Source organism: Schistocerca gregaria, chromosome 6, assembly GCF_023897955.1.
Source record: "Schistocerca gregaria isolate iqSchGreg1 chromosome 6, iqSchGreg1.2, whole genome shotgun sequence".
Taxonomy (NCBI): Eukaryota; Metazoa; Arthropoda; class Insecta; order Orthoptera; family Acrididae; genus Schistocerca; species Schistocerca gregaria.
Window position 1 is genome coordinate 347,330,894 of NC_064925.1, and position 27,621 is coordinate 347,358,514.

General features: G+C 39.0%; 1 protein-coding gene across 2 annotated transcripts in view; it reads right to left on the reverse strand.

The window, feature by feature from the left end:
* The window catches only part of LOC126279110 (protein LTV1 homolog), a 62,381-nt gene that overhangs the window by 27,405 nt on the left and 7,355 nt on the right, over nt 1-27,621 (reverse strand). For both annotated transcript variants that reach the window (XM_049979591.1, XM_049979592.1), the window contains exon 5: nt 24,448-24,580. In XM_049979591.1, the coding sequence (XP_049835548.1) occupies nt 24,448-24,580 (133 nt within the window). The remainder of the gene's footprint in view (nt 1-24,447; nt 24,581-27,621) is intronic.

Sequence of the window (27,621 nt, forward strand, 5' to 3'; positions counted from 1 at the left end):
TCCAGGCGTTCGAGAAAGTGGTTGGTGTCTTTGATGAAGGATGGGAGACTGCATGTAATGGGTTGAAGGTGTTGATCTACGTAGGCAGAGATACGTTCTGTGGGGGCTTGGTAACCAGCTACAATGGGGCGGCCAGGATGTTTGGGTTTGTGAATTTTAGGAAGACCCACCTCCTCTTCCTCAAAATCACCCTCTCCAAACCTTCCAGGAATTTCTCACTTCCAGCCTTGCCTCTCAATCATTCTTGAAAAACCTTAATCCTACTCCCAACATCACCACAGCCGAAGCCCAGGCTATCCATGATCTGAAAGCTGACCGATCCATCATCATTCTTCCGGCTGACAAGGGTTCCACGACCGTGGTACTTGATCGTCGAGAGTATGTGGCTGAGGGACTGCGTCAGCTTTCAGACAACTCTACATACAAAGTTTGCCAAGGTAATCCCATTCCTGATGTCCAGGCGGAGCTTCAAGGAATCCTCAGAACCTTAGGCCCCCTACAAAACCTTTCACCTGACTCCATCAAACTCCTCACCCCACCGACACCTCGCACTCCTACCTTCTACCTACTTCCTAAAATTCACAAACCCAAACATCCTGGCCGCCCCATTGTAGCTGGTTACCAAGCCCCCACAGAACGTATCTCTGCCTACGTAGATCAACACCTTCAACCCATTACATGCAGTCTCCCATCCTTCATCAAAGACACCAACCACTTTCTCGAACGCCTGGAATCCGTACCCAGTCTGTTACCCCCGGAAACCATCCTTGTAACCATTGATGCCACTTCCCTATACACGAATATCCCGCACGTCCAGGGCCTCGCTGCAATGGAGCACTTCCTTTCACGCCGATCACCTGCCACCCTACCTAAAACCTCTTTCCTCGTCACCTTAGCCAGCTTCATCCTGACCCACAACTTCTTCACTTTTGAAGACCAGACATACCAACAATTAAAGGGAACAGCCATGGGTACCAGGATGGCCCCCTCGTATGCCCACCTATTTATGGGTCGCTTAGAGGAAGCCTTCTTGGTTACCCAAGCCTGCCAACCCAAAGTTTGGTACAGATTTATTGATGACATCTTCATGATCTGGACTCACAGTGAAGAACAACTCCAGAATTTCCTCTCCAACCTCAACTCCTTTGGTTCCATCAGATTCACCTGGTCCTACTCCAAATCCCATGCCACTTTCCTAGACGTTGACCTCCATCTGTCCAATGGCCAGCTGCACACATCCGTCCACATCAAACCCACCAACAAGCAACAGTACCTTCATTATGACAGCTGCCACCCATTCCATATCAAACGGTCCCTTCCCTACAGCCTAGGCCTTCGTGGCAAACGAATCTGCTCCAGTCCTGAATCCCTCGACCATTACACCAACAACCTGAAAACAGCTTCTGCATCCCGCAACTACCCTCCCAACCTGGTACAGAAGCAGATAACCAGAGCCACTTCCTCATCCCAGAACCTCTCACAGAAGAACCCCAAAAGTGCCCCACTTGTGACAGAATACTTCCCGGGACTGGATCAGACCTTGAATGTGGCTCTCCAGCAGGGATACGACTTCCTAAAATCCTGCCCCGAAATGAGATCAATCCTTCATGAAATCCTCCCCACTCCACCAAGAGTGTCTTTCCGCCGTCCACCTAATCTTCGTAACCTCTTGGTTCATCCCTATGAAATCCCCAAACCACCTTCCCTACCCTCTGGCTCCTACCCTTGCAACCGCCCCCGGTGTAAAACCTGTCCTATGCACCCTCCCACCACCACCTACTCCAGTCCTGTAACCCGGAAGGTGTACACGATCAAAGGGAGAGCCACGTGTGAAAGCACCCACGTGATTTACCAACTGACCTGCCTGCACTGTGACGCTTTCTATGTGGGAATGACCAGCAACAAACTGTCCATTCGCATGAATGGACACAGGCAGACAGTGTTTGTTGGTAATGAGGATCACCCTGTGGCTAAACATGCCTTGATGCACGGCCAGCACATCTTGGCACAGTGTTACACCGTCCGAGTTATCTGGATACTTCCCACCAACACCAACCTATCCGAACTCCGGAGATGGGAACTCGCCCTTCAGTATATCCTCTCTTCTCGATATCCGCCAGGCCTCAACCTCCGCTAATTTCAAGTTGCCGCCGCTCATACCTCACCTGTCTTTCAACAACTTCTTTGCCTCTGTACTTCCGCCTCGACTGACATCTCTGCCCTTACTCTTTGCCTTTAAATATGTCTGCTTGTGTCTGTGTATGTGCGGATGGATATGTGTGTGTGTGTGTGTGTGTGTGTGTGTGTGTGTGTGTGTGTGTGTTGTGCGCGAGTGTACATCTGTCCTTTTTTTCCCCTAAGGGAAGTCTTTCCGCTCTCGGGATTGGAATGACTCCTTACCCTCTCCCTTAAAACCTACATCCTTTCGTCTTTCCCTCTCCTTCCTGAAGAAGCAACCATCGGTTGCGAAAGCTAGCAATTCTGTGTGTGTGTTTGTGTGTTTTGTTCATGTGCCTGTCTGCCGGCGCTTTCCTGCTTGGTAAGTCTTGGAATCTTTGTTTTTAATATATATATATATATATATATATATATATATATATATATATATATACACACACACACAAAATATTTCAATTTGTCTCCACATTTTACAATAAAAATCTTGGGGGAAAACAATCAGCTTTCCTATTTAAATTTTAGTTAAAGATCATCATTTTTATACTGTTCAGCTATGTGTATTTAATATTTCCTTTGTAAGCAAAATATACAGGGTGTGTAAACAAACGTCCACTTTAAGCCATGACCACAATTTACAATACTTTACTATTCTTTATAACATGAATATGCCTAAACTACTTTTCTCTCTCTCTCTTAGTTGGCGTGCCTTAGAATTGACACAAAACTAAAAAGAATAGTATTTACATTACTGCTATTTTCAAGAGATTGCCTTTAAAAAGGAAGTTCATAACACCATCAGAAAAAGATTTCTTCAACAAGTGTATAAACATAAAGATGCCAGAAATAAATACACCACAAAGCATATATTTATTACCAGAATGAGATTCTCACTCTGCAACAGAGTGTGCAACGATACGAAACTTCCTGGCAGATTACAACTGTGTGCTGGACCGAGACTGGAACTTGGGACCTTCGCCTTTCACGGGCAAGTGCTCTACCAACTGAGCTACCAAAGCACGACTTACACCCCATCCTCACAGCGTTAGGTAGGAGACGAGATACTGGCAGAAGTGAAGCTGTGAGGACGGGGCGGGAGTCGTGCTTGGGTAGCTCAGTTGGTAGAGCACTTGCCAGCAAAAGGCAAGTCTCGGTCCGGCACACAGTTTTAATGTGCCAGGAAGTACCATGCATTTCTTTATTATAAAAAACTAACATAACTCTCAGGGTGGAGAATGCCATGATTAAAAAATAATCCTTTATTTTACTATTTACCTTAGAATAATCACTGGTTAACTGTTACAATTAGTGGTTTTGGCTATAATCTACATACATCCTCATCCCTCATTGTTGTCACACAAGAATTTTCTTAACTCAGAGGTGCGCACATCGTACGACAGCTCATGCATCTCTGTGTTACAGGCGTTCTTGCGTGATAACAATAATATGGGTATGGTTGTAGAACACAGCTGAAATTGGTAATTGTAGAAGTATACAAATGATTAAGATACGTTAAATAAGTGAAACATGGACGATAAATAGTTTGGACAAGAAGAGAATAGAAGCTTTTGAAATGTGGTGCTACAGAAGAATGCTGAAGATTAGATGGGTAGATCACATATCTAATGACCAGAAGAAGGGATCGGTTGGTAGGACATGTTCTGAGGCATTAAGGGATCACAAATTTAGTATTGGAGGGCCGCGTGAAGGGTAAAAATCGTAGAGGGAGTCCAAGAGATGAATACATTAAGCAGATTCAGAAGGATGTAGGTTGCAGTAGGTACTGGGTGATGAAGAACCTTGCTTCAGGATAGAGTAGCATGGAGAGCTGCATCAAACCAGTCTCAGGACTGAAGACCACAACAACAACAACAACAACAACGTTAAATAAAATAAATATCTGTCCCTCTTTGTACTATAATTTGCTAAAAATCCTGCTTCTAAGTCTGATACATTTTTGGAATACAGTTCATTATCCAGCAACTGTCAGATCAATTTACAAAAATCATCATTTGAAAACAATCTATCCAATGTGTATACATAACATACAAAGTATCTAGAGCAAAAAAGTAGCCAAGTGACAATACCACATGAATGTAATAACCCACACCTACCCCATACAGCCTCCATTTACACTACTGGCCATTAAAATTGCTACAAAAAGAAGAAATGCAGATGAGAAACGGGTATTCATTGGACAAATATATTATACTAGAAATTACATGTCATTACATTTTCAAGCAGTTTGGGTGCATAGATCCTGAGAAATCAGTACCCAGAACAACCACCTCTGGCCATAATAACGGCCTGGATACGCCTGGGCATTGAGTCAAACAGAGCTTGGATGGCGAGTACAGGTACAGTTGCCCATGCAGCTTCAACACTATGCCACAGTTCATCAAGTGTAGTGACTAGTATATTGTGACGAGCCAGTTGCTCGGCCACCATTGACCAGCTGTTTTCAATTGGTGAGAGATCTGGAGAATGTGCTGGCCAGGGCAGCAGTCAAACATTTTCTGTAACGAGAAAGGCCTCTACAGGACCTGCAACATGCGGTTGTGCATTATCCTGCTGAAATGTAGGGTTTCACAGGGATCTAATGAAGGGAGAGCCACGGGTCGTAACACATCTGAAATGTAACGTCCACTGTTCAAAGTGCAGTCAATATGAACAAAGAGGTGACCGAGACGTGTAACCAATGACACCCTATACCATCACGCCGATGGGCGTTCACTGCGATGTTGCCAAACACGGATGCGACCAACATGATGCTGTAAACAGAACCCGGATTCATAGGAAAAAGTTATGTTTTGTCATTCGTACGCCCAGGTTCGTTGTTGAGTACACCATTGCAGGCACTCCTGTCTGTGATGCAGCATCAAGGGTAACCGCAGCCAGGGTCTCCGAGCTGATAGTCCATGCTGCTGCAAACGTCATCGAACTGTTCGTGCAGATGGTTGTTGTCTTGCATACGTCCCCATCTGTTGACTCAGGGATCGAGACATGGCTGCACGATCCGTTACAGCCATGCAGACAAGATGCCTGTCGTCTCGACTGCTAGTGATACGAGGCCGTTGGGATCCAGCACGGCGTTCCGTATTACCCTCCTGAACCCACCGATTCCATATTCTGCTAACAGTCATTGGATCTCGATCAACGCGAGCAGCAATGTCACGATACGATAAGCCGCAATCGCGATAGGCTACAATCCTACCTTTATCAAAGTCGGAAACATGATGGTACACATTTCTCCTCCTTACGCGAGGCTCACAACAATATTTCACCAGGCAATGCCGGTCAACTGCTGTTTGCGTATGAGAAATCAGTTGGAAACTTTCCTCATGTCAGCACGTTGTAGGTGTCGCCACCGGCACCAACCTTGTGTGAATGCTCTGAAAAGCTAATCATTTGCATATCACAGCATCTTCTTCCTGTCGGTTAAATTTTGTGTCTGTAGCACGTCATCTTCGTGGTGTAGCAATTTTAATGGCCAGTAGTGTATCAATGTGGTTCACGTGCACAGAACGATGAAAGGTTTCTCAGAAGACAGTGGAGTGTGAAATGAGTTTTTGGTCATTCTGTACATTCTAGAAGGCTCTACAGTACTACTGACTGCAAAAAATTTACTGTATGCGCAGCTTTGATCCAAACACCATTGTGAAAGTTACCAGTTACCTAGTTGAGCTGATACTAATATTTGTCTCTTTAGTTATTTTTACATTACATGTGATTTACAAAAATCATTTTCATGGTAAGGTGAGCAACAGTTTCAAATGGTAGGGATTCTAGAATAGTGAAGATCCTATACATTTAATTTACCAAGATGAGATGCTGAAGGGCGACAAGTGACAGCTCCCCAGCCTCAGTACACAGGCTGAGTACATCCTCTAGGCAACTGTGGTCAACCTAATAAGAATGTGTAGCATAATCTTGAATTAAGTAGTTCTCAATGATCCATATGTTGTACATCCACTAAACACTCAAGATGGCACAAATATTTTATAAAACAAGGTAGATGGTGCATCTTATCTGCACCCCCCAACCCCCACGACATGTGACTAATGCACTTATAAAAGTATTCATTGCTGGTGTACTTGATTACAGTCTGATAGGAGGTGCAACCACAAAAGCTTATAATCAAATGTAAGTTCCAGAAACATCAAGGGAACTAGTGATGTGGGCCCGGAAAACGACCGGTGGGCAGAACATTCAGAAATGTGCATTTGCCCAAAGCATTTTTAAATGCCCAAAATCCCCATACGCACACGCACGCACGCACATCGCATTGAACAGCTGTATAGTGATAAGCTGGTAAAAAAAAAGGTCTTTAGTGCATTCTTTGTAATGTAACACAGTATATTATGTGTCACATCTCTGAATATTACTGAAAAATGATTATTGATAACAAAATTATTACTGAATGTACTAAACAGCTGGCATGTGTTTTTTCTCGAATTTGAAAGTATTCTTAAATAACAAGTTCCAGTGAAATAAATAAATAAATAAATAAAGGCTTGTTTGTAGCGACATTTGAGACGGACTATAGTTTCCTATTCCAATCCTATCTTTATCTGTTATCTGCAATGCTGTGAAGATAAAATGGGGACACTAACATAAAAAAGATTTAATAATAAACAACTGAAGCCTAAGACACTGGAATCGTTCAATTCTGATACTAGTCGATTCCTAGAGAATCGGTGATTCTTGGACTTGGGGAATCGTTATTGGCACATGACTCTTCCCTCAATAAAATCATTATAGATAAGAATTTCTTTACTCTGATTTTTTGCAGTAGTATAGTATAAATAAAAATAGCACTACAGGCTACCCACTTAATAATAACTTAACATAAACAAACTTTATTTCACGAATTACTTTTAAAAATGAGTTTTGTTTTCTTTTTTTATTACATACTACCCCAAGAACTGACCTCACTAAAAATGTACAATTATGTTTACAATCCAATATATTTCCCCTACTAACTCTTTCCTAACTCTCAAGGAGCTTCTCCATCTTGGTTACCCAGCCACTATAGAAGCAGTGCTGAAAACACCTTTTCCAATACAAAATATCAGTTTATTTTTTTTTTTTTTTTTTAAGTGCTGGTTACCAATTAATCTTTAAATTCATGAATGCCCAAGCATTTACGAATTTTGATCATTTGCCCAAGCATTTATCTCGGGCATCTGCCTGGACTTATAAGTGGCCAGGCATTTTACATCACTACAGGGAACCTACAAAAATGTATAATGGCATTTATCATTTTTAACTCATGTGAATTAAAATTTTGACCACAGTTAAAATCAACACACACACACACACACACACACACACACACACACACACACACACACACACATATATTCTACACAAAATGTAAAATCAGTTTTTTCAGTCCTTTTCTCCAATCTTCTAAATATGAATAGGATCTGAGAAGCTGATGTTGCGCTATTGGGTGAGGGATAAAAAATTACAATTTCTCAACATACAAGGAACCTTTCACTGGATTCCTTAACATAACCATTATACAAAGATGGTTTGAAAAGTTCTTGGAATCGCCACAAGAGCTCAGCAATAGCTCAAAGAGCTGTTGATGTGACAATCATTTGACTGTTGCCTGTAAACACATGCTACGTCAGTGCTCTTGGAAGAAAGCTGCGGCGGTGACATTGCTCTGTTGTTGTTCCCGCCTAGTGATTTGCGAAGATGGAAAAATCCAGATTCAAGCAGTAATTAGGTACTTTGTAAAGAAAGGTATGAAAGCAAAGGACATTCATGGTGATTTCCAGAATACACGGGGGACTCTGATCCTTCAACTTTTGTCAAGTGGACAAATCAATTTAAATTTGGTTGGGAGAGCTTAGATGATGATCTTGGCAGTGGTCGGCCAAGATGTGTCACTATTCCACAAATCATTGCAAAAGTGCTCAAAATGGTCATGGAGGATCGCCGATTGAAAGTATGTGAAATTGCTCACACTTGCCAGATGTCATCTGAAAAGGTATATCACACTTTAACTGAAGAATTAGAAATGAAAGAATTATCTGCAAGATGGATGCCTTGACTCTTGGCGCTGGATAAAAAATGCATCAGAATGGAAATATCGGAACAATGTTTGGCTCGGTTTAGGAGAAACGAACATTTTTTGCGCTGCTTTGTGAGCACAGATTAAACTTAGGTGCATAACTATACCCCAGAGACAATACAACAGTCAAAGATGTGGAAACATGCTGATTCTCTGCCACCAAAGAAAGCAAAGACAATCCTTTGACAGGAAAGGTCATGGCATCATTGTTCTGGCATGCGAAGGGAATTCTGTTTGTAGGTTATCTCCCCACCGGCCAAACAAGAGAATGGCAAAATTACACGAACTAAGGTCTTAATTGATGCCACAATTGCCTTATTCACCTGATATGGCTCCATCACACTTCCATTTCTTCCCAAACCTGAAAATTTTTCTTCGTGGATAAAGATTCACTTCAAACAAAAAATTGAAAGCTGGAGTTGACAAGTATTTAGCAGGCCTGGAGGAAAATCATTTTTGAGATGGGATCAAGGCACTGGAACATCGTTGGACAAAGTGTATTAATCTACAAAGTGACTACATTGAAAAAAAAAAAAAATAAGAAGTTCTGTGACGTAAGTACTTTTTTGCTATTCCATTGTGATAAATTATCAAACCACCCTCGTACTATTACAGTTAACAGTGAAGATGATTACGCTTAAAATTCATCCTTGAATGACACATTTATCTCAGTCAAACCTGACACAACTTCACCAACCTGGTACATAAAATCATTGTGACAGGAAGGACTACATGAAACTGATAAACAACAATAGAATTACACCCCCCCCCCCCCCCCCAACTAACACACACACAAAACATGTACTACAGACTTGTCTGAAACAGAGGCAGCCACACTGCAGACCTTATAACAAAAGAAAAGTACGAGGCCTGTTTAAAAAAATACAGAGCATTTTCCACAAAAATTTTCAACACTTACATTTTACATATTGTGCATTGCCTTCATTGAGTGAGAGAGAGAGAGAGGAGAGAGAGAGAGAGGAGAGAGAGAGAGGAGAGAGAGAGAGAGAGAGAGAGAGAGAGAGAGAGAGAGAGAGTGTGTATGTACGGTGATTTCCTTTTCTGTACAACAGTTATGCACTAACAGGGATTAAAGTGCAGGTGTGTTATCAAGATGCATAAGCCATGAATTTTCTTGCCACATTTCAGGATCTTTCATACACATATTTTCTTTCTGATAGTACTTTCGATTTACAGTTTGTCCATGAGGCATGAATTCATGAAGAAGTAATTCCTCAAAGTCATAGAAAACTATCAGCTTGGCTCTGACATTCGACCTGACATTAGGACCTTTTTTTGGTCTTGGAGAACTTTTCCCAACCAATTCTGCAAGTTTAACCTTGGTCTCAACATCAAAACTACAGATTCACATATCATCACCAGTTGTGATTCTCTTAAGGAACACCTCATTCTCATTTGCATGATCAAACCACTCTTCACAGATTGTGAGGCGAAGGTCTTTCTGGTCTTTACTAATAAGCTATGGGACAAATTTGGTGGCAATATGATGCATTCCAAGAGGCTGTGTCAGGATTTCATGACATGATCCATTTGAAATGTTACATTCTTCTGTAATCTCTCAGACTGTCACTCTTTGACTGGCATGCACAAGTTCACTGACACTCCTGACAAGAACATCATCGGTAGACGCCAAATGGTTTCCTGAACAAGGGCGATTTTTAAACCCTCTGAGCAATTTGTAATACCGAGTATGGCTTAAGTACTCATCGATGCAGGCTTCCTGCAACATTTGGTGTGTGCCTGTAAAGTTTTTCTTGAGTTTCACACAAAATTTAATACAGACCCATTGCTTCTCTAACTCTGCCATCTAGAAATTTGCAAGCTATGCGACACAATGTTTTACTCAATACAGCACTGAACAATAACTAACAGACATATAACAATGAAACTTCCAGCAGTTACACATTAAACACAAGAGTGTGTAGGGATGACAATCACATTTCATTCTCACACACCACTGATGCGAAATTACAAATGTTCCGGAATTTTTTGAACAGACCTCGTATACATAAGACCCAACAAAGTTTCAGACCCAACAAAGTTTCAGACCCAACAAAGTTTCAGACCCAACAAAGTTTCTGCAATATAAAGCTCTATATGAACAGGATAAAACCTGATAAAACCAAAATTCTGACATTAGCCACAACTGGGCACTGACATAAACGCAATGGCAAAAAGTGAATATTTGTGTTGGACTGTGACTCGAACCAGGATTTCCCGCTTTATGCCAGCTGTTGCCTAAACCGTTCTGGCTATCCGAGCATCATTAGTTATCTTAACCGTTTGGCTATCTGAGCTCACTTCACATCCATCCAATATTTTCAACTTGTTGGACACAACATATGTAGTGCCCCTGTACATTATCCCATTGCTCACAGCCTCACACTGACTCCCACAAGAGGTTGGGTGAAGAAAGCATCTACACTGAATGATCATTTAGCCCTTAACATAAAACCACAAGTTATCTCGTTTTCATTATTTTCACAGAAACTGAAAATCCCAAAAATACTGAGGCAACTTAATAAAATACCTTTGGAAAATAAAAACCTGTCTACCGTATTTACTCAAATCTAAGCCGCACATGAAAAATGAGACTCGAAATCAAGGAAAAAAAAATTCCCGAATCTAAGCCGCACCTTCAATTTGAGACTCGAAATTCAAGGGGAGAGAAAAGTTTTAGGAAGTACCTTCAAATCGAAACAAAGTTGGTCCACTGTAATATGAGACACAATGAATGACGATACAGCTACAGTAGTTTGGTTCGAGTCGTAAGCTTAGCAGTTAAGCTTTACCAGGTAGCCATTGCTATGCGTCAGGCGCTCTGTCCGTATTTATAGATTAGAGTCATATTCGATTTAAAAATCTGGTCAGTTGTCGTGCTTCATTTCTGACTGTATCACTATTCGGCGTAAGAATAATACAAATGTAAACATGGCATGATATGTATGTTCTTCCGCATTTGCTGTTGTCTCACTCTAGTTTCGTAGTTTATTAGGCAGGCAGGATTTAAATGAGATAGCAGCAAACACAGAAGAATACATGGCAAAATGTTTATATTCGTATTATTCTGATGATGAAGAATATACTGCATGTGATTCACAATTCATAAAAGTTCCTATTAGCAACCATCACTTGCCACAAGTAGGAAAAAATTCAGAACATAGAGTTGGCCATATTGACAAACATCCCAAACAGTCTTGCCAGTTGGATTTTCGTAGTACATTGAAAGGCTGCTACATTCAAAGATGAGCAATACGGAATTTGTATTTACTTCGTTGGATAATGTATGAAAATGCAGTGGTTGAAACTCGGAGCGTTGAAAAAATCTCGTCTTCCACCTTAATTTATTTACTGACGCAGAGGTTTTGGTGCCAGTATTTATCTTTGTGCCTGCAAAGCATGCCTCTGTAGCGCTACATATATCTGACGGCAGAAGTTAATTGTGGCAGCATCTACCAACATTTTACAGAACTTCCTGTTACTTTGCACTTGATTCTAAGCCGCAGGCGGATCTTTGGATTACAAAAACTGGAAAAAAGTGTGGCTTAGATTCGAGTAAATACGGTATATCCATTTAAGCACTGATAGTTAAGTGTTTGGTTGTTAGAGAGCATCTGGCCCTACATTTGTAGCCTAGCTGTTATCTCTTGGTTGACGTGGTTGCCACTAGATATTTGTCTTTGCTGTGTGCAGCTTTGACCACTCAATAACAAAATGTTGCACTTTCAGTCTCTCTCTTGTATTGTTGTTTAGGCGATGCTTTCAAAAAAGCATGGTTATGGTGATCCTAAGTTTGAAACTAAATATAGTGGTTCAGGAAGTGAAGAATTGTGTGATGTAACTTCATTCGAGACTGAAAGTGACAACAGTTTGTCAGTTGAGTGACAAGTGCTCACCAATAGTAAGAGTTAAATACATTCAATGTGTTCCAGCCAGCTCCTCAAAGATTTACCGAGTGATCAAAAAGTCAGTATAAATTTGAAAACTTAATAAACCACGGAATAATGTAGATAGAGAGGTAAAAATTGACACACATGCTTGGAATGACATGGGGTTTTATTAGAACCACCCCCATACTGCTAGAAGCGTGAAAGATCTCTTGGGCGCGTCGTTTGGTGATGATTGTGTGCTCAGCCGCCTCCTTCGTCATGCTTGGCCTCCCTGGTCCCCAGACCTCAGTCCATGCGGTTATTGGCTTTGGAGTCACCTGAAGTCCAAGTGTATCGTGATTAACTGACATCTCTAGGGATGCTGAAAGGCAACATCCGATGCCAATGGCTCACCATAACTCTGGACATGCTTTACAGTGCTGTTCACAACATTATTCCTCGACTACAGCTATTGTTGAGGAATGATGGTGGACATATTGAGCATTTCCTGTAAAGAACATCATCTTTGCTTTGTCTTACTTTGTTATGCTAATTATTGCTATTCTGATCAGATGAAGCACCATCTGTCGGACATTTTATGAACTTTTGTATTTTTTTGGTTCTAATGAAACCCCATCTCATTCCAAGCATGTGTGTCAATTTGTACCTCTGTATCTACATTAATCCGTGATTTATTCAGTTTTCAAATTGATACTGACTTTTTTATCACCCTGTATATAGCTACATAGAAACTAAAAAATTACTTCAAGTTTCAGGATATTATCATCAAAGTCCAGTGCAGGAGTTCACTAAGGATTTTACTATAGGTGATCTTCCAAATTTTTGTAATTCATTATTTTGAGCTTTAAAAGCTACCTTCGTATGTCTATATATAATGTCATTCATGATAGAATGATTGGATGATTTTCATCAATAAGAATTTTTTTTTTTTTTTTTTTTTTTTTTTTTTTTTTTTTTTTTTTTTTTTTTTTTTTTTGGGACATGTCTGAAAGAACAGGCACCACACACATTAAGATAAAATCTGCTTCAGTGGGGTGAGGGAAGAGGACTAGAGAGTTTATGAAAAGGGGTAGAGTTACCCTGAATCATGGGTTAGGGGAGACTTGTCGGATAGTAAGTCTCCCCTGAAGATGAACAGATTTCCCATCCCATATCCATATGTGCGCTGAATTCTGCAAGCACACTCATGAACCACAAAATATTGTTTCTACTAAGAACGATCAAACACATCCCCGGCCAAGGCATCATTTGTCTTTCACTATGTCATGAAATGAGGAAAAGTAGTGTTCTCCTAACATCCAATATATGAAATATCTTGGGCAACATCCTTATACCATGTGGAAGATCCTACATTATCTGATGAAAAGTATCTAGATACCCTTATGCAATGTGGAACTGGCCACTAAATGTCATGAGAGGTGGACCCACCAGTGTAAAAGGAGGCAGGGAGTCTTGTGTTGTCAGTACAGAAGTGTTAGAAACAGAATGGATCAGTCAGGGGAGCTCAGTGAATCTAAATGTGGCCTAGCCATTGGATATCACTCAAGTAACAAATCTATCATAGACACTTCAAGCAGCCCAAGGGGCATTCCGTGTCAATTTGTCTAATTTCAGAACATTTTCCTGCTCGACCATCATGGATTTCGATGAAATTTTATGTGAACACTGAGACATGTCCCTAATGAACACATGAAGTTTACTGCTCATTGAAGCAATGCTGGCTGAGATATAGTCACTTGTTTGACTCCGTGCGCTCCTTTGTGCAGTGCAGAGCAAGTGAGAATTTCTGGTGGCTTTCAGCTGTTACATCATGGGTAGTATTTTGTTGATAAGAATGAAATTTGTCCATCTTGTACAACTTTACAGGTTCTCTTAAAAATAATAATGAAAAAATTACAAGCCATATTCATAAAGAAAATTTTAGGCAAAAATAACCCGAAAAAATTGGTGGGCAAAAAATTCAAAGTTTGGCTTCTTATATCTCACGGACCAAAGGTATGACAAATGTGGAACTTGGCATGCAGTAAACTAACAGCCCACAGTTCTCAAATATATAGTTTCATTTACTTACCATTTCCAGTACTGAATACATTAAGTGAAAAGTTGAAGAGTTTATAAAAAGACAAAAACTGTGGTATTTGCAACTTGATTTTGCAAAAAACTACATTCTACAAAACTTTTCAAACTGGGCTCATTAGTAAAATCACAGTTTTAACCACAAAAATTGAGTATTTGATTATCTATTGTAAGCTAACAATGTTAGATAATCCGAATCAAAGTTCAGTTCAAAAATCGCGGCTATTCACAAATGTAAATGAAATACCACAGTGAAGATGATCATCATCATCATCACCGTCGCCGCTATGCCCATAGGCAGTTTTTCATGTAGTAACTCCCGGTGCTCTCCTGCCTTCTGCCACCCTCTTCACATCTGTGTGATTCCCACTTGCCTTTATGTCACCTCCTCCTTCCTCTCAATTCCCCTATAAACTAGACTTTCTGAAGTGTCTGTTAACAAACAATCCTGTCTCAATCAATGTCCCATCCAGTTCTTCTTTTCTCTTATAACCTGCAGCAGCCTTCTTCTCTCAGCAACCTTTTCCAGCGCTATTTCGTTAGTCACTCTTTCCCTCCAACTAATGCTCTCGGCCCAGTGTCTACACTCCAGACAAAACACTTGTTAAGGCCTTTCCTCAGACCATTATTTAGTTTCTCCTTTTCCTAATGAATACCTCCTTTGCTACAGCAATGCAAGTTTTCACCTCCTAACAGTATCTCGAGTCTTTAGTGATCTTGCTTAAAAGATATTTAAATGCACTTACTTGGCTAATAATAACTTGTCCTGTCTTAATATTTGTTGGACTCCCTCCTTTTCTGATCACCACACTCTTTGCTTCTGCTGTGTTGATCTCATCTCATATACCACACAAGCTTCATTCAGATAGTTTAACGTTTTATTTTGATTGTTCACCTTCTGCCACTAATACCATGTCATTTCCACTAACACATACTCCTCTTTCTTCCATCTACACTTTTCATTATAATCTTTCCAAGGTATCAGTTTAACAATAAAGGGGAATGGCAACAACCTTGTCTAATGCCCCCTCCAATGCTGCTTCCTTCCAACATTTCATTTCCAATCTTTATTCTTTCTTTCAGTTGCAAATATAGATTGCATACGAGTCGTCTCTCCTTCCAGTCTACTCCATTTTTCTTCAAAATATTCATTAGCTTGTTCCACTGTACTGTGTCAAAAGCTTTTTCAAATAACTAAAAACAGCATAAATTTCTCTACCTTTCTTTCTCTCTCTCTCTCTCTCTCTCTCAGGGATAACTATACTTTTAGACATTGTTATCCTACAATTTGTAATCTATGACAGAACTAAAATAAATATGAAAACTAATCTTGAAGCTTAGTCTTTTGTTTTTGTGTGTGACCCGTCAAGATATATCAAGAAGATATAACCAATAAAATTTTTAATAATGGCATAAATGGTTGGTCTTCTGGGCCCAAAATTTTTCTAAGTGGCTGGTCCTCAAAGTGTTACATTTTGAATGAGAGTCAAACAACTCATCATTTAAGAAATTCATTGTACATTCTCACATGTAACATAATTCACCTTATTTTTACATAATTTAATTTTCTTTGAAAGCAAAATTCCTCAAACCACCATTCGCAAAAATTTCTCACAACCTGTTATAAATATAAACAGTTGTAATGTCATGCTCATTGAAAGCAGTTAGTTGTTAAGAAGTATTGCATTTTCATTCTAAAGCTTTTCACACATTTTGCTGTTGGCAGACACCTGTGTATGCACTGTGTTTTGCTGTTTTAATGCCACATTTTCTTTGTAACTAGAATTTTATTTTGGTGTTATTCTCTCTCAATTATGTTTCATTGCTTCTGTATTATTCTACAATAGCAGGCTAAAATAAAACTCTTTGTTAGAGTATCAGTTCTCACCAGGCAAAATTACAAAAAATTAAGAGAAAATTAAAACAATGAAAAATTTTTGGAATTCAAAAAAATTCCTAGGTTTTTTCCTAATCAATGAATTCCCAGGTTTTTCCCATATTTTCCAGGGCATATACCCCCTCCCCCCCAACTATTAAGCTTCTGTTCAGCATACTTAAGCTGCAAGAGAAATTAGGCTGATACTCCTGTGCTCTACACCTGTTTTGGTATTTCTCTTTTTCTCAATTGGTATCATCAGACCATTCACATTTTTTGTATATCTCATTACAGAAGTAGACTACTTCCTTCCTTCTCATTTCTCAAACTCTTCAACACTTCTGCAGGTAAGTTATTTATTATACTTGCCTTCCACTTCTTCATCCCCTTCAGTGGCTTTTCTACTTCTGCCTCAAGATGCTATATCCCTTTCCATCTCACAGCATCCTCTTGAACCTTGATTTCACTTGGTATTTGATCCATCTTATACAATATTCTATACATTCTTGCCATCTGCTCAAAACCTCCTGTGGTTCTTCAGCCAATGTACAATAAGCTGTTTCTAATTCCATTACTCTTCCTTCTTTTACTTTCAAAAAATATCTCCCTAACAAACCTGTAATTTCATACTTTCTCTCCATTTTCTCTATTTTCTTGCATTTCTCTTCCATCCACCTTCCTCTTGCTCCTTTAGTTTCTCTTCTTAGTTCATTATTCAGTTTCTTGCATCTCTTTACACCTTCTTCATTTTTCCACTTTATCTGTTCTTCCATTTTTTTCCATCATGTTTTCTGTTATCCATTCTTTCTTGTTACTTTTAGACACCAATTCTTTGGCAGAGTCCATGAGTCCTTCCCTCATTTTTATCCATTTGTCATTTACACATTCTTCAACTCTACCTCTTTCCCATTCTTCCATAAACCTCTCTTCCAACTCTAAAGTCTTACCTCCCTCCTTCCAAGTTTAATATTACTTTTGCTCTACTTCTTCAAACTTTCTTCAATTTTACTTGGTATTTCTCCCACTATGAGGTTGTGGCCTGAATTTATGTCTGCTCTTGGGTAAGCTTCGTCATTCTTCAGACATTTCTTAAACCTTTTCTGTATCAGGATGTTGTCCAATTGATATCTTTCCCTACTGTCTCTTTTTACAACTTTCAAATAATGTGGTACTCCATTACTAAAGAGAATTCTTTGCAGCAGCTAATTAGCCAATCAGCTCTCTCATCTCTTACCCATTTTCATACTGTATATTTGTCCCTTTCTTTACCGACCATCGCATTCCAGTTCCCCATAATAACAATGCAGGCATCAACTATTACCATATGTTCGTAAACAAAAGTTATATAAAAATCTAATGGGTACTTAGTACTTCACATTTTAAAAAGTCATTTAAGAAGCTGTGGGAAGACTACAGATTCCAGAAAATTATTTAATTATGTGCTAAATCCTGAATACTGCATGCATTAATTAGGACAAGTTTCACTAACTGTGCAGAGGATTGTTTAAGGTACTGTTTCTATCAAGGAGGCAGCAGTTTTGGCAGCTGACATAACCTAGTTCCTCATTGGAAAGTACTGAGAGCACATCAGCAGTCTGCAATGATAAGTGGGCCGCATCAACATTGCAGTCCAGCCACAGATAACAGTACACTACTGTGACCAAACCTGGTGTCTGCTACCAAAGTATTGTTTATAGTTGTAGAAGACAAAAAGCTAGTGGAAATGGTGTTACGAGGTTCCATACAATTTTTGATGTAGCTAGTGCTGTGTATAAAGATCAAAAGAGAATTTGTTCAGAGATCAATTAATAATAATACTTTATTTACACTACTTGTGCAATTTATTGGCAATGCGTAGGGACAAGAAAATTAACTGTGAGTTTTTAGCAAAAATTTTAAAGAGATATCACAAAATCTGTACTTCAGCTGTATAACAATATTACGATTCTGGTAATGACAGTTTACTAACAATCGTAACTTGCAATTAATTGTTAAAATTGTATTTTGTCTTCTACATTTCTTAAGGCTGAAGTTCGTATATAATTTTAAAATAATGGTTTATTTCCTGATTAATAAAATTTGATATGACAACAAAATTAGCACCAAATAATGCCAAAACCAACACTGCATTTGGAAAAAAAACTGATTTTAGAAGAAAAAAAACAATGAATTAAGCAAAAAAGTAACACTGAATTTGGCACCAAATGACGACAAAACTGACAAAAAAACAATGACGAATTTGGCAAACAAATTACCAAATTTATGAAAAAAGCTGAATTTGTCAAAAAAAACAACACTGCCAAATTTTGGCAAAAATGAATAACACTGAAGTTGTAAAAACCCAGAATCTGACAAAAAAAGCACCAAATTTGGAAAAAAAATTACATCTAATTTGGAAAAAAAGATATTAAATTTGCAAAAAATAACACTGAATTTGGCAAAAATGACACTGAATTCAGAAAAAACTGAAATTGACAAAAAAACCAACACCAAATTTGACAAAATGGCATTGAATCTTTTAAATAAAGTCACCAGATTTGTTAAAAAAACAATGAATTTCATAAAAAAACAAAACACTTATCAAATTTGGAAAAAAAAATAATGTAGAAAAAAGTAACAGCAAATTTGACAAATAATAACAAAAAATTTGGCAAAAAATACCACCGACTTTGGCCATAAAATAAAATGAATTTTTCCTACCTATATTATGGGTACTAATACCGTGACTGCTTTGCAGTGCTACTGCCCCTGCGAGGTGGTTGAAATAGTTCAAGTATGAGTCTCACATAAGGAAACTTTCTACACTGATAAAAACTGCCACTCCTAGCAAGTGGTATTAGGTTTTCAGATGGTGGTGTCCCAACTTTCTCTTTGTCATAATAGGATTTGCTACTGCTCTCTAGGAAAGCATCCCAGTTAAGTAGATTGTGCAAACAAGAAGTTCCAATGATTAAATCAATTATTGTAACAAACTTTACAGCAATCAGCATATAAAAATGTGAAATAGCTGACTTAATAATGCAAAGACATTTTCAGACATTCTACAAGCTCAGCAGAGATGATAATACAAATTGTTTTCTTGTTGGTGACACTAGCAAATGGCTCAGAATAGGATTTCATCATGTTGAATACCAACAGAAATACCTAAGCCTCTACAAGAACACTTGGTAAAATGATGTCAAAATTGGGCAGTTTGCAAGGAGGAAACATAATGCCACTTCTAAAATGTTGCCCTATATTATTCTTGTAAAAAATTCTGCTGTCATCTTCCTTTCCATAGGAGACAACATCAACAAACATGAACTTTTAGCTAGCACTGACAACAGCAAGCAACACGAAGAACAAAAAATGTTTGTAATTACAGGACATGGAGCCACTATAGGCAGGAGAAAATATTTGCACACACTTTACATCGATACCTCCAACACAATTTGAGAAATTCCTTTTGTGCTGAAACAGATGCACTAATTAGTTGCAAAGTACTGGCAGCATATTTATAATATTCTCCTGATGCATCTATGTGATATCCTGAATGCAAACACTAACGTTCTAAGTGACTCTCCCATTGCCACGCATCTAAAAAAAAAAAAACAAAATAAATAATAAAAGATCGAGGCACATATGGGATTGGAAGTTATACATAACTGCACTTTCTAATTTAGAATGGGGTGCAACATAATGATTTGCTAATAGTTAACACAGACACACTGCATGTGAAGACTGTACGAGAAGATAAAGGAACATTACGGATGCTATAAAAGAGGATAACAAGGGAAAAGTAGCTTCAAGTCAATGGAAGAAATGACCACTGGCTGATAAGTCAACATTTCTTGGAAGAGTGGACCATAAGAGAGAGTAAGTTATTGTTCACCATTGTCTGTACCCTTAATTTTCACTATTAATCATTGAACTGTAAATCACTTCATAACTAATTAAATTGTCAATTTCATTTTACCTTACAGAAGTTTATCGAACATTCAGCTTTCTGATGTCAATATTCAGAAGAACGTGAAGATGATAAAATCACTGCAGAGGAGCACCCATTAACACAGAATGAGGATACAATTCTTGATTCTTTTCCATCTACCAGTAAAAGGTAGAAACAAAATAGTAAAATTTATAACTTCTGGAAAATGGGTGCATCAAAAGAGAAAATAATATTCAGTATTTCAAAGAGACACCTGACGACAATGTTGATTTTTTTCTTCAGAAGTATAACAATGTGATTTCATCAAAAGGCAAAAATGATGCTACTGAAGATGATTTTTGATCTGGGAAATCACAACAAACAATCAGCATGCTCAGCATCCCCAGCTATTAGTACTGAAACACCTTTATTGTTGCAAAATGTGCATTTTACTAATGATCATTCAACTAAATGTAACTGATTATTCACAAGCCAACATAGTTATAAATTTCAGTTTATTGTTAACGGTTTCCATTGTTCAACAATAAAAGGATAAATAAACTACTGCACCTTCTCTCCTGTCCTCCGTCTAAATTGGAACACTTCACTGTCCACCACTCCCACTGCACTATCCCTCCCCCTCCCTGCCCCAGCCTCCTCCTTACCCCACCCAGTCGCCACTCTCATCATGTGCTGGTGCTGCTGCTCGCAGTGTAGTTTCAGCTCTCTGAGGCTGCAGATGCGTGTGCAAGTTGCGTTTGCGTGAGTGTGTGTGTGTCTCCTGCTGACAAAGGCCTTAATGGCCAAAAGCTATGATTGTGTGAATCTTTTTATCGTGCCTATCACCACTCAGCATCTTCGCTATATGGTGAGTAGCAACTTTCCTTCTCTGGTATTTTACAAGCAAGTAAATACGAAAACTCATTTTTCTAATATACTGCTATCAGCTGCAAGCTGCAGCTGCTTCATGTGAACTACTCATTAATTGTTTGCCGCTAACTTCAGCTGCACTGCAATGGCCACAGTGGCCACCAGTGTCATAGGAACCACACTCTTAAGCTGCAAATGATCAGTGTGTAAATATACGAATCATAAGACTGTCTTTTTTTAGCCTCAAAGCAGGAGATGAAATGTTTGCACGATAAGGTCACATTTTTCCTGTTAGCCATTGATTTTAAATCACTTTTTTCAGAATAGGGAGATACAAAGAATTAAAATGCAATAAAAACAAAATGCTGAAAGAGGTCGGCTACGTGGATGAAACACACTCAGTCTCCAAGCCTCATCGACCAAGATAAAATTCTCATGCTTTAAGCAGCTGTGATTACTACTAATCTCAGGAGTTATAACTTCTGACAGCTGGTATAGGCAAGGTGTTTGCCTTACACGTGAGAAGCAGCAGTGTTCAAAATATTCGAGAAGCAAACGAAATCAACATGTGAACATGAAGGTGATTTGTGCAGCCCTTCACATATATGATGACAACAGCAGGCATGGAGGGGCCAGAACCATAGTTAAAACATCTGCTCCCACCAACCTGTTTCCATTTAGTGTCTGAAGCCCACCTCCACAATGTGGAAAGTGTGTTGTCCTGTTCTGTGTTGAAGTTACCATGCTTTACTCAAATCTTTGCTGTTTTTTTTTATTGTAGACTGCCAAGATGTAGTCACCTGTGTCAAGATCCTTGTCTCCTCAGATAGTATTGTGTGAACACTCTTTGCGCCATGTTCTTACAAACCTGATTTGTCTAGTTCTCTTTGTTTTATATGGTGCTGTGTTCAGGATGGATCTAGCAACTTTGGGAATGGTTTGTTCTATGTAAATACTGCCATATTCACATAAAAATCAGTTACTCACCATACAGCAGAAATGCTGAGTCACAGATAGGCACAACAAAAAGACTGTCAGCAAGTAAACTTTCAACCAAAAAGACCATCAGAATTAAACACACACACACTCACACAAATGCAACTCACACACACACACACACGACTACAGCTTCTTGCTGCCGGGGTAGCTATCCTTTTCATAAAATTGAAATTCATTTTTGCTGTATGATGGATTTGAAGTGGAAAATTTTATAGACAGGAGGGGAGAGGAAAGACAAACACTGCATAAGGGCTGTTTCAACAAATAATTCGACTATAAAGATGGAAAACAAATGCAGGTCATTTTAAAGCAAGGCAGATTTTTTGTGTATTTACTAAAGCCATGAAAGAATATAGAACAATCCTTCTGGCTTAGACTTTTATATTACGAGGGTGGTTTGAAAAGTTCTCAGAACGGAATAGCAAAAAAGTACTTACATCACTGATTTTTTTTTAATTTTTTAATGTAGTCTCCTTGTAGATTAATGCACTTGATCCAATGATGTTCCAGTGCCTTGATCCCATCTCAAAAACTCGAGGCCTGCTAAATAGTTGTCAACTCCAGCTATCAATTTTTTTGTTTTGAAGAGAATCTTTGTCCGCCATGAAAAATTTTCAGTTTTAGGAAGAGATGCAAGTCTGATGAAGCCATATCAGGTTAAGAAGGTAGTTGTGGCAAGAATTCATAGTTTGTGTAATTTTGCCGTGGCGACGGCACATGGTTGCGGGCGCGCATTGTCTCGATATCACTTTCTTCCTTGCTAAACCTGGCTTTTTTAATGTATCTTTGGCTGCTGTTTGTCCAGGAAGTTAGGATAGTATTCTCTTGTTTGGCCGGTGGGGAGATAATCTACAAACAGAATTCCCTTCGCATCCCAGAACACTGATGCCATGAACTTTCTTGACGAAGGATGGTCTCTGCTTTCTTTGGTGGCAGAGAATCAGCATGTTTCCACTGCTTTGACTGTTGTTTTGTCTCTGGGGTATAATAGTGCACCCACGTCTGATCTGTGCTCACAAACCGGCACAAAAATTGTTCATTTCTCCTAAAATGGGCCTAACATTGTCGCGATATGTCCATTCTGAACCAGCGTCAAGAATCATGGCAACCATCTTGCGGACTTTTTTTTTCATTTCTAATTCTTCAGTTAAATGTGATATATCCTTTCAGATGACATCTGGCAAGTGTGAGCAATTTCACATACTTTCAATCGGCAATCCTCCACAACCATTTTGTGCACTTTTGCAATGATTTGTGGAATAGTCACACATCTTGGCCGACCACTGCCAAGATCATCATCTAAGCTCTCCCGACCAAATTTAAACTAATTTGTCCCCTTGGCAAAAGTTGAAGGATCAGAGTCTCCCAGTATATTCTGGAAATCGGCATGAATGTCCTTTGTTTTCATACCTTTCTTTACAAAGTACTTAATCACTGCTTGAATCTGGATTTTTCCATCTTCGCAAATCACTAGGCGGGAACAACAACAGAGCAATGTCACCGCCACAGCTTTCTTCCAAGAGCACTGACGTGGCATGTGTTTACAAGCAACAGTCAAATGCCTATCAAGTGAACAACTCGTTGCACTAGTGCTTATCTCTTGTGGTGATTCCAAGAACTTTTCAAAACACCCTCATAGCATCCTCTGCCGAGTGCACAGGAAACCATCTGCAACATCTTGTTTATTTCAGTTATCCTTAAACATCTCATTCTGGGCTCAGAATGCTGTTCTTCAAAACTTGTCACAGCCCTAGGTATTAGAGTGTTTAAGACCACTCTCTTGTGCACAGCATAGTGGAATTTATTGGTCAGTTTCCTGTACACTGTACGACTGAGCTGACCATCTGCCTTGTGCTCAACAAGCACATTCAAGAATGTTAGCTTGCCCTCCCTATCCAACTTGACTATAAATTCATTCGCATGATCCATTAACTGCTGTGGTGCCAGTTCACAATGGCAACATTAAGAAGTCATCATCAATGTACCAGTGAAAAGAAGACAGTCATTGTGGCACGGGAATGAGAGCTACTTCTTTTAAATATTCCAAGGATAGATTCACCTTCACTGGCCACAGTGGCAAGTCAATGAGCCCATTGCTGGAACATCCATCATTTCATAATATTACTGTGTTACAGGAAATACATTGTCAGTAGAGCATGACAAAACAATCTGATGATATTAGCTAAGCTTAAATTCAGCACACCTCTACAACATTCTGGACATTGCTGCTTCAGGTATGAAGGCAAAAACCTTGCATATCTCAGTATTCAGGAGTTTAACTCCCGATGGCTGTGACAGCTGTCAGAAACTCAAGCATTTAATCTAAACTGATGCAACTTGAAAACTAAGTATATTTTGTCCAGTTATGCCACCATGAGGTCACAAGTCAGCTAAGGTTTTCATTAGATTTAGGTGTGTTCCTAAGTATCAGGTTTTCCATAACAATAAGTACATTAGGCTTCCTTGGATTGAAGCTGAAAGGTCACTGATTAAAACTGAATAAATTTTCAACTACCAAATATTACCCAATATGACTATGCGAACTCACTTGTCTTCCTCATTAGAATCTACTGCATTTGCAAGTTCAACAAAATTGTCTTCCAGTTGATTCTCAGGGTCATCAAAATCAAAATCATCATCCATTGCAGCAACAACATCAGGATCAAGTTCTAATCTAAGACCTGAAACAATTCATTCTATTAGAAATTGTGGAAACTTCTTAATATCTTAAATTCACAATCATGATTAATCATTCCTGGCACTCTTCTATACATTAACAGCATACATAAACATGCAATTTTATTACAAATATGGATAATGAAACCATGCAGACATCAACAGTATGCTAGGATCACAAATGATGGCGGTAGAGTTCAGGCTAGTAAATTTTTATTTCGTTTGTTGCTTGTTGTGATGGCTGATGGAGGTGCTAAGCGATAAATTATACACAAGCAAGTGAGAGACATACTTTGCAGGATACACACTTTCATCAAGCAAATAGCATGTGAATGCGCATACCACAACTGTCCCTTGGAACTGGCAACAATGCAATCACCATCTGTTTCTCGACCTGTGTGAACTGCCATCATTTGTGAATCACACTACAGCCACAGTGAGTAGAAGGGGAAGTGTGCTGTGAATTAACACAGGCAGCATAGAAAAGGTGGCAAGCCCGCACACTATGAGCAGCATTGTCACTTGAGTCTCAAGTTCATATGTGATCAGAAAGTGTTTGTTGCTTCTGTCTCCACTGATTTTGTGAGTGAACATGAAGTGTTGAAGGTTGTAAAGATAAAGAGATGTTACAAGTTACTGGTATGTATAGAAGAGAAAGAACAAAAAATGTCCCAAGTTTTTTGTTCCAGCATACTGATCTGGCCACAGTGAAACTAAAGGTAAATATTTCTTAGGCCTCTAAAAACCAGAATAGGATTTCAAAATGGGTGAAAGCAATTCCTCAGAAAGACAATCTGACTAACACTTGTTTTGTGTGTGAATCACATTTCAGTGAGGAACAACAAAAGCAGAATGAAATTTTCACTCTGCAGTGCAGTGTGCGCTGATATGAACCTTCCTGGCAGATTAAAACTGTGTGCCAAACTGAGACTCGAACTCTGGACCTTTGCCTTTCGCAGGCAATTGCATTAGCAACCCAGTAACCCAAGCACAACTCACGATCTGCAGTAGAGCTTCTGTGGAGTTTGGAAGGAAGGAGACGGGATACTGGCAGAATTAAAACTGTGGGCGTGAGTCGTGAGACATGCTTGGTTACCTCAGTCAGTAGAGCACTTGCCCTTGAAAGGCAAAGATCCCGATTTTGCGTCAGTCCAGCACACAGTTTTAATCTGCCAGGAAGTTTCAACAAAAGCAGGCTGGATTGTCACCATGAACACAGTTTAGTGATTTCTCAAGTATTTCCCAATTTACTGAAATATCTGTCGAAAATATAACACAAGGAAAATCACCAGTAACACACTCACAAAAGGGACACTGGGAAAAGACGACAGTAAACAAGACACAATTACATTGTCTGCTAGTGTTGCTTCTGTTGATTGAAATCAGGGAACGGATCAGTACTGAATCAAATAGTAATTACATTAAAACAATACTGAAGTGCTAGAAACTGGAAATTGCGCAATTACATGATTAATTAAGAACAGCAAATGCCGAAATGAAACTCCTGTGAAACAACTCAGTCAAATGTCCTAAGGCATTTTAAACTTAGTAAGGAACGGAAAATCATCTTGAATATTAGTAGCCCAAGGGATATAGACATTGTCTGAAGCACAGATTGTTGCCACAAGCTTCTGAAACACATTTCTGAAATGTAGTAAATGATCTCAAATGCTCATGTGGAATTAACACAGAAGCTGTAGAACAATTAAGAATTATTTCTGGGAAGAACAAGACTAAAACAAAGGTGTACTTTTTTTGATGAAGTTAGGCCCCCAAAAAAAGCTACATTTCAATAATGCTTTGCTGAAAATTGGTTTCGTCAATTTATGAGAATATACTCCAGACGACTGTAGTAATAACCTAGCAGGTGTTCATGTTTGTTGCTCTGCTGCATAACTGTATTTACCCTATTGCTGTGTGTGCGAGTTGCAATGTCTCTATCGGTGATGTCTAACATGTATTGATTCAAGTAATTACCTAGTTAAAGCAAGCCAGAATGAGACTTGTTGCATTTGCTTCTTTTGGCAGACAACTGAATAAAAAGGTCTGACATTGTCTATGAATTACTGGCATAAAAAAAGTTGCTTGCTCTATATCAAATGCAGTTGACGAAGCCAGAAGAATTTAGGCATTTTCAGACACTATTCATACCATAAATTACGTACGAAATAGTTGACACGATATAACTGGTGTACTTTTTAATGATGACATAATCAACTACAATTTTTATCAATAGGATACTTGCCCACAATTCGCTGGATTGGAGGATTGCCACAAATTAGCTTCCACTCACTTGGATTCGACACCATTTCAGCGAATGATCGTAAATTTAGCCCTGCATTACCTCAGTAGGCAAGGGCATTAAATTCTTGAGGGAATTTAAAGCAATATGATTTGAAGACAGCAAATCAATGTAATTACTCATCAGATAGATGAACAACTTAGTAGAGGCACATTTATTTTTGTAATGATGCTTTGTACAAAAATGCAAAGACTCACATAATGAAACGGAGAAGCATTCACGCTGATAAAAGTAACAGCTCTGCTTTCAAAAGAACTCTCCAACCTTCTCTGGCAGTACCTTGGAAATATATAAATACTTACAGAAAAGACGCCTCAGTTCTCTCCCAACATAACATATACATCATTTTGGTATCATAAGGGTCTCTGAGTTGCAATGATCAGTAATAGACTTCATAGGCTTTGACAAGCTACAATTTGTGTACATTCTTGTAAGACTTTCATTATCTCTCTATGGAAACTGTGAACATAAATGTGAATTTTTGTCGGCATCATACATAAAATAAATGCGGATGTTAGTTCGATATTTGCAACAAAAGAACTGAGAAAGAGTTCTGGAAAAGCAAACATAATTAAGAAAACCCTGTGTATTCCAAATAATTTCACAGAGGCTTAATACGATCCACAATGTCTGCTGATTTTGCTGTTGTAACATGTACTTGACAAGCAGAGAAACTGACATCTCACGATGGAACCGCTGGACTAGGGGAGTCAGCATACTTTCTCCTTTGCTTGCTATGCAGAA